Genomic DNA, 8347 nt, shown 5'->3' on the forward strand with positions numbered 1-8347 from the left:
TGGTGGGTGGCGCATTCAGCGCTGCAAGCCCACCTGTAGCATTTAATTTACCAGCCTTGGGTATATGAGATACCACTTTACAAGGGACTGACAGGTAAATTAAATAGGCCAAACAGGTCTAGACCAATCTTACCATATGTAACACAGAGAGCACATGCACTTTACACTGGACAGTAGTGCTAAAGTACCCAGGGGCCTAAAACCACCAACACCATGTCAGAGAAAAGGCTAGTAGAAAGGCAAAACGTTTAGGGATGACCCTGCAAAAAGGGCCAAGTCCAACAGTATCCCCATAGTAAATGATGTTGGAAAGCAAAAGGAAGGGTGCCATTTGGTATAGAAATACTGTGCTCCTCCATCCAACATAAGGCGATGTCAAATTGAATCTTGAAAACTTCTAACCCGAGAAACACTGGAGTAGGCCTACACCCTCAACGTAAACCAAGATGCTTTCGTTGCGTGCCTCTCCGGGAAGCTGGCGCCCCTGTTGACAGGTTCAGTGCTGCTGAGGGGTGACTTTAATTGCGTTGCTGACGTGGACCTGGATCGCTCTCATCCACCTCTCCCAGATGCTCCCATGCACAGACTTGCAGTGACTACGCGGGCGTGGCAGTCCCAGTGGGGACTGATAGATACTTGGAGGGCTCACCACCCGGGAGATAGGACTACTCATACTTCTCTGGGTTGCACGAGTTACATGTTCGTCTGGACTCGTTTCTTTGCTCTCCAGATGTCCACGGAGGGATTACCCATAGTGAATAATTGACCAGAACGATTTCTGATCATAACCCGTTGCTAATATCGCTGGATTGAATATGGGTGAGGCCCGCCATTCCTACTTGGCGTTTGAGACAGGAGGCGCTAGAAGATTTGGAGTTGCACAACATATGTGTATGCACCAATGCCCCATGGATACAAGTGCCAGATGCACCGGACGATGATGAGGAAGATGAGGCAGGTGGACCACACCCCACTGCAGCCGCAGCATAAATAGCCCGTAGGAACACCATCATTGACAATTTCTTCACATGAGCACGTCACATTGTCACAGTCCTTACCAATCATGGGCAGTCCAAAATGACCACATGCACAGCATGTGCAAATAAACTCATTCCAACACACATTCCCTGAGTGCATGTCACTCCTCTGTACAGGCACATCACTCAGACAAGTGTGAGTGCGACATGAAGTGCTAACAGTCTCATAATTTTAAAATAGATGGTTGGTGTGTCACCTCTGCACAGAGAGGCTGTTTGGGGTGTCACGTATTCAAAATGCCATTTCTGTGTGTCAAAGATAGTACGGAATCCCACTCATCAGCGTTTCACATGTGTCCCAAATCATTACATATAGGCTGTCATTTGTGACCTACAATTGACAACAGGCCTTCTTTTTGGGTCAGATATGTACCACCTTGATGCAGGGATGCACCCTGTGATTCAAGTCCCACGACATAAGCAACATAGACTTAAGGGGAAATCACTGCCACTACATTCATCCATGCTTTCATACTTGATTAATCATAGACATGACACATCTGTGTGTATTAGTATGTATTAGTCACGTTAAGTGGAGTGTTGAAGCTGTCTTAGTACTGGGCCATGCAGACAACACTTTACAATGTTGCCACATGGAGGGTCAGCCAGACTCCTTTGGAATTGACAAGTTACTCGGAAGGGGAAGAGTCCAGTCCGCAGGCTGATTGCTGTGTCATTGTTAAGCAAGCAAAATATGGCAGTTCATGTCAAGTTCCAAGGTTAGTGTCGTAGAGTGTATCGGGGGCCTGTGGAAGGTGTTTTTCCAGGGCATGATGCAGAGTGCAGAACCAAGCAGAAACAAGCCATATGGCGGAGATGAGTGCTACTGCTTCCTTCTTACCACTAAGGCAGATTCATCCTTATCTTCGTCCTCTGATGTTTCATGTGCCTCACATGTGGGTGGTGGTGTTTGGTCTGCAGCAGTGTGTGACACTGACACATCAGGGGCCGAAGATGTGGATGTAGAAGTAGCAGCAGCATTTATCTGCGCACTGTCTTGTAGCATCACTCCCATGATGAGGATCTGCAGGGCATGGAAGATCCCATCTACAGCTTGCTCATGTGCAGCTGTGTTAGCCATCCTTTGCGCCTGCATCCGCTCCATGTTCTCCATGACCCTCCTTATGTTTCCCAAATCACGGATGACATCGCTGTAGCCACTCTGACTAGACAGTTGTTGTTGTCTCCGAGTCATGACTCCAGCGACGCCAGCCATGAATTGTTGGAGGGCATGGGGCGGACTGTGGGTGTCTGTTAGGGAGTGTGAGGGGTCCCTGATTAGGGGTGGGCGGAATTTGCGGAATTAACCTCCTCAAATTATCGCGAGAATGCAGAAAATCTCCGCAAACACGCCGGAAATATCGCGAAGATGCGGAAGTTTTTTTGCCGCCTGTTCGCGGTATTTTTTGCGTGTTCGCGGGTCGCCAACTTACCCATGCGGTCGCTCACGGGCGCGGCCATCTTGTTTTCACTTGTCCCGCCCTCTGGCGTTGTTTACTTCCTGTTCCGGGTCGCGCAATGCATGTTCGCGGTCGATATTTCCTGTTCGCGATCGCTTTTACTTGATCGCGTTGCTTTTTGCTTGCTCAAGGAGAAAATATCGCGCGAACTTGCGCACGTGGTCGCAACGGGTGCGGCCATCTTATTTTCCACTCTATTGCATGGTTCTGGGGCCTGATTTTCAATCCTCCCTAAATCTTTTTAATCCTTTGTTTATAGCCACTTTTTTTGGATCTTTATTACTTATTATTTCTCTAACTATTTTCCTGCCTCTATATTTTTGGTTTTTGTGTACTTTTTTTTTGTTTTTTAGCTACTTTTTCTCTTTGTATTGCCCGCTATTTATTTCCTTTACTCCTTTATTTATTTTACCTTTTCTTTCCCGCCCCGTCCCCAGAACCATGTCCAAGGGCAGGGCTGTTCGCCGGCGCAGCCAGAGCCGCGACCGCCTTCCTTGCGGAAGGCGGCGCCCACAAGGGGTGCATGCACGGGCCTTATTTGGGGAGGCGGAGTTGGCTGCACTAATTTTCTTTGTGCAGCGCCACCTCCCCTCAACCCTGGCAGCAGGTGGCAGGCCTGGGTCCGGGTACGGCCTCCGGGAGCGTCGGCAGCGGTGGGGGAAGGTGCGCCGGGCAGTGTCGCGCATCTCTGGGGTCTGGCGCACCCAGGCACAGCTGACGCACCGGTGGTCTGACATCCTGGACCGTGAGCAGGACCTGCTGGACCTGCTAGGAGTGGAGGTCCCGGGGCTTGGTGAGTACCTATTTAATTATTACAACTTTGTGTCTGTTCTTCTGCTCTATGTTATATATTGCGAATATCTTTTTTTCCTTCCAACCAGCTAGAATGTTGCTGCTTGCAATACATTCCAGGTTAATAACGTTTAAAAGTCTTCTGTGATTATGACACAGGTGCTCTTCTGCGCTACTACTAATCTTACTTGTTTGCAGCTTTCCGTTTGCGCTTGCTTAGCGTGATTCTTTACGAGTTTATTTTAGAGAAATTAAGTTACGTAATGCTACAGTGACTCACGTCCACTCCTTACTTTGTCCTGTCACTAATAGATAGGGGCGGATTGATACATAGGTTTAGGTACTTTGTATGAGCTTCTAATTGGTTAGTGGTATGCGTGATGCCCCCCTCACTCAGTTACGTGACGTGCTGCTAGTACGCCAGTCTTTAGAACCTTTCTAGTTTGTTCAATGAGTGGAGGTAGGCTTTGCAGTTACTTAGCAGTAGCAGATCAGCATCAATCAAACCAAAATTTGGTGTATACAAAAAATGTAGTCATGTTCATGTGTCCTCCATGATTGGATCATACACATTGTTGAGGAATACAGTCGAAATGCATACTTAATGTACAATTGGCTTGCCTGGAATAGGTGGGCTAGGTTGGGTGGTACGTTGTACTAATTCTTAGGCTTACTTGTAACTTAGTTTTCTGGAATCAGAATGGAAGAATGGATTACTGTTGATAAATAGTAACTTAAGTAGTCGAACTGCGAATCCCCCGATATTACATGTTGACCAGATGAGATCGGTCAATGTAGTTATTGCAATTGTTTACATAAGTGTTTTTTGACCGTTGTTGAAAAATATTGTATTTGCTTAAGTTGACACCATCCATCAATGTTTGTCTCTTTCTTATATCTTTCCTGTTCATCAGCACCCAGGGGCAGACGGGCAGGGACTGGGCAGTCGGCGGGACAGGAACACCACGAGGAGGACACCGCTGAGGGCTCCTCTGCTGGCCCCAGTAAGTCTTCTTGTTTTTAATAATATTTCTTATTCCATAACTTTTACTGCCCCATTTCTCCCGAACTATAGTGTGTTTCCAAATGCTATTCTTTTACCACCAATTATCCTTCGATCTGTACGGTTTCAAAAAGCTTATCCCTGCCTCCGCTATGATGACTGAGTACTACTACATACTATCAGTCTGTCTGTCTGTACTGTAGTAGCTAGTCTTGCCCAGTTGGCCAGTGCCACTCTTTATGAAAGGTTGTAATATAAAACTCATATTCACCAGTAGCTCATACAATCCGTTGGTTTGTTGTCTTGTACTACTTTTTACTCTTGTTGATGTTTAGGCTTTGAAAATTCACAGCAACAGCCCTACCAGATTTCTTAATATTTTGATATGATACCCTATAGGACATACAACTGTTGTAGGGATCTTGCACATACATTTGCACCAGAAAATAGGATGTTGGTGATGGTAGGTTGGACCTTCCTTGCACACCTCAATCAGAAATTCCGCACCCACCACAATTCCACTGCTTGACTATAGTACTGTCTTGTCATACCTATTAGGTCTCGGAACCCTCCCCCCAAGATAACCAACAAGTAGACAACCCAGAACATTAACACACGCAACCTCTGTCGTGGAAGCTATTCACATGCACACCCTTACTTTAATTTGCTCAATTGTGTAAGTTAGTCCACTCCACACCAAATACCACAAAGTCTATGTAAGTTTCAAATTTTTATTTCGATTTGAGAAGGTCTGTACACTGTTTTCTTAGCAGCACCAACCGGCAAATCAATAACATTAAAACAATATACATTGTTACACTTATACAGTTGGGAATTAAATCATGATAACTGAAGTGGTGGAAGGCAGCACCACCATCCCATAGCAATTTAGTTTATATACATTTATAAATGAAGATGTGAGTGAAGGGACCCCTCACCTCAGAAGAACCTAGTACTGGTAGTTGGTGCATCGTTCAGAAGCTCTGGTTCGTAGAAGCGAATCTTGCGTCTGTAATGCGAAAAAAGAAATGGTGTGCGTTAGTATATTGCAACTTGCAAGCATTTCTCAGCCGTGCCAAAAAGTGTAGCATCTATGGATAAGCAATATGGACTAACAGTAACAGTAGTACACCAGTTCTTCCTAAAAAAGTGGCTTGTTAATGTTTGTTGACCGCCTGTACGCAGCGCGTAGACTAGACAGTAGCAGTGTGAGGCAGGTCATGTGGGCTCAAAGGTGTCTTAAGAAGCTGCAAGGTAAAGGTAACGTCACATGTGCATGGCTAGGGCTAATCAAGCAAATGCTACAATGATCATATAACTTAGTGTCTACTCTACTACTACCTGATTTGTACTAGTGATTTATGTTAGTATTAACTCATTTTTCAACCTTGCTACTGATCAATAGGGGGGAGGTGTATATGTTGCCTAATAAATGTGTAATGTTTTCTAGGCGCACTACCGACCACCATTGCTGGGGCCAGCGAAGGCGACGCAGAGGGCGAGGATGCGGCAGTTGCAGATAGCAACGGAGGGGGAGTGGCAGCACCAGTGGCAGGCGGTGGTAAGTTAGATTCATAATCTTTAACTATTGTTGAACTTGACAGCACACTCACTGCAAAGGTGTACTGTATGTATATGTATACTGTAAAGTTGTGAATTAGGGCCCCATTAGGATGGTGGGCGTATTGCCCCCGCGGGGCTGGCTGGAATTCACTGCCGTCACAGCAGGGGCAAACCTCCCGCCATCCCTGTAGAAAATATTCAGACATGTCTAGGCGGAAAAGGGTTCAATATGGCGGTGGTGTCTCTCTCACCACACCGGCAGCCATATAATCTGCATTTTGGAATGCCTTTGCGTGGCGGCATTACCGTCCGCCACGGAAAGGCATGCACACATTGCAGAGTATGCTTGGGGGCCCCCATGGAGGGTACCTACCGATGCTATGGTACCCCCCCGACTTTCAAAGCAAAACGTGACAGGCTCCGTGCGAGGCCCGTCATGTTGTGCTTGGAAAAGCAGCACAACATTTTAGCATTGCTTTCAGCAAAGCCAACCAGAATTTAAATTTAAAATAACAGGGTGCGCCCGCCACTGTGCCGGGCGCATCATCCTAATTAATTGTCCCCACGGGACCCCCACCCTTTTTTAGCAGTCGGATGGTCCGCCCGCTATCCGATGTTGTAAGTAAGTATGAGTTCTTGGGGACGTTTGAAGAGTGAACTAGAAGACTAGAATTCCCTTTAATTGGTATAGGACTAGGAGCCAGAGTATTGAGTAACCAATGGCCTCATCTATCTGATTTCAACTCCGCTTTGAAAGTTTTATGGAGAAGAGCACCTGGTGCACTGTTCAACTAAAAAGTGTAAGACAGGTGGAAGGAAGAAGGACGGGCGACATTTAAAATGTTATGTACTACTGTGCTTTATTTTATAGTGCTACTCTACCATGCCACTATGTGTGTAAATAATTACCTTGTCCTACTGTTTTATTAAGACTATATTTTACAATTGTCTTGCTTTTTCTTTTTGATACACAGCTACTCCAAAAATCAACCGGAAGGAGTTGGCCGCCAAGGCACGGCGCCGGAAGCTGGAGGCAATCCAGCATGAATACCGGCGGCTGGTGGTCCTAGCCGAGGAGGAGGAGGAGACTGCAGCAGCAATTCAAGCCTCCTCCAGTGCCCCGGGCCCCAGCCACCGCCCTCCAGCGGTACGGCGCCACCGTCTGGCGGCTGCCCGCCGCCACCGTGCCATCTCCGGTGCCCCCCCCCACTGTGGCTGCAACTGCCGCGGCCTTAGACGCCGCGTCGCCCATTTAGAGGACCAGATTCGTGTCCTCCTCCAGTCCCGCCCCACCAGTTAGTCCCTGTCACTGCCCCTTTTTTAATTCCTGTTCGTTCTTCACTCGTTTGGGCGTTCTCTATTTCTATGGACAGTCGTTGGGGTTAGGGAGGTGGGTGGGTTAGCTTTTGTGGGTTTAGTTTATTTGTTAGGGTCAATTAAATATATTTTTCTATGTTACATGCAATGTTGTTAATGTTTTGTAGGTGGGGTAACTGTTTTACATCACACTGTTTCTTTGCTGGTGCATGGCCGCCCATAGCGTGTGTTTGATTTCAATAATTTGCTGACTGTATAAGACACAAACAGATAGATGCGACACACATCACTCATTGACTGGTCCTACTATGCATTCTTTGGAGTGGTGTTTGAAACTGACATCATTGACAACATGTCCATTATTGATTCTGCCTCCCCCAAACTTCTCTCTTACCGGTGCTTGATGTTTATGTCCAACTGTGGCACAGCACTGGCTGCATGGTGAAGATGGTTTCCTTTTTCATACATGCCATGATTGGGGTGGTGGTGGTAGTATAGTAGTAGTAGTATACACTGGCAGGGTGGCAGCATTTCCAAAAAAAGAAAAGGAGATAGTCAATCGCCTTTGAGAGACTGTTAGAGGAGTAGTTGAATGAAGTACATCACAGAATTTACCGAGCAACAATTATATGCTCAAATATTTGACAAAAAAACTGAATGCTGGTTATTATGAGGATAGCCTACTAGACAGAGTTACAAACTATAGTTTTGTCGACTTGGCTATGCCTACAGTCTAACAGTTAGTGCTGTATATGAGGAATGACAACAAACAAATCCAATCAATGCCGGCAATTCATGCTGAGGTATATGTTCCTTTGTTAAATAAAATAACCTGTGAAATATCCTACTCATGGGTGGGCAAGCAGAAGAAGTTCATCGCTCTGCATTGAAATTGAAGTAGTGTTGCTTTCACCACATCCGCCCCAGCAAGTGTGTGATTAAGTATTGGTGTACATTTAATTTAGTTACACCTCGACAATAAGTCACACAGCCCGGGGGAAGAGGGTTAGGGTCCGTTGATTGGATGGGAAGGGGGATTTTGGGAAAGGTTTGACATAGAAAAACAGTATGCATACATAGACAAACAAACGACAATCATTGAAGACTACCATACCATATCCATTCCATATGTTAAGGTATAAAAAAGGAAATGCATGCATGATGAGACCCGGATT

General features: G+C 46.1%; 1 protein-coding gene across 1 annotated transcript; it reads left to right on the forward strand.

Annotated features, from left to right (window-relative positions):
* Window positions 1-3941: 3941 nt before the first annotated feature.
* LOC146799468 (uncharacterized) lies at window positions 3942-7311 on the forward strand. The gene is made up of 3 exons (XM_085628076.1): window positions 3942-4293; window positions 5743-5853; window positions 6830-7311. Exons 1-3 carry the CDS (start codon window positions 4167-4169, stop codon window positions 7153-7155), a joined length of 564 nt encoding a protein of 187 aa, XP_085484202.1. The 5' UTR covers window positions 3942-4166; the 3' UTR covers window positions 7156-7311.
* The last annotated feature ends 1036 nt before the right edge of the window (window positions 7312-8347 follow it).

Source organism: Triturus cristatus, chromosome 9, assembly GCF_964204655.1.
Source record: "Triturus cristatus chromosome 9, aTriCri1.1, whole genome shotgun sequence".
NCBI lineage: Eukaryota > Metazoa > Chordata > Amphibia > Caudata > Salamandridae > Triturus > Triturus cristatus.

Excerpts from the sequence above, each read along its gene's own strand:
- LOC146799468 (XM_085628076.1), top strand. The coding sequence starts at position 4,167 with ATGTTTGTCTCTTTCTTATATCTTTCCTGTTCATCAGCACCCAGGGGC. Across the intron at positions 4,294-5,742 it reads GGGCTCCTCTGCTGGCCCCA|GCGCACTACCGACCACCATT; the intron begins GTAAGTCTTCTT and ends AATGTTTTCTAG. Across the intron at positions 5,854-6,829 it reads AGCACCAGTGGCAGGCGGTG|CTACTCCAAAAATCAACCGG; the intron begins GTAAGTTAGATT and ends TTTGATACACAG.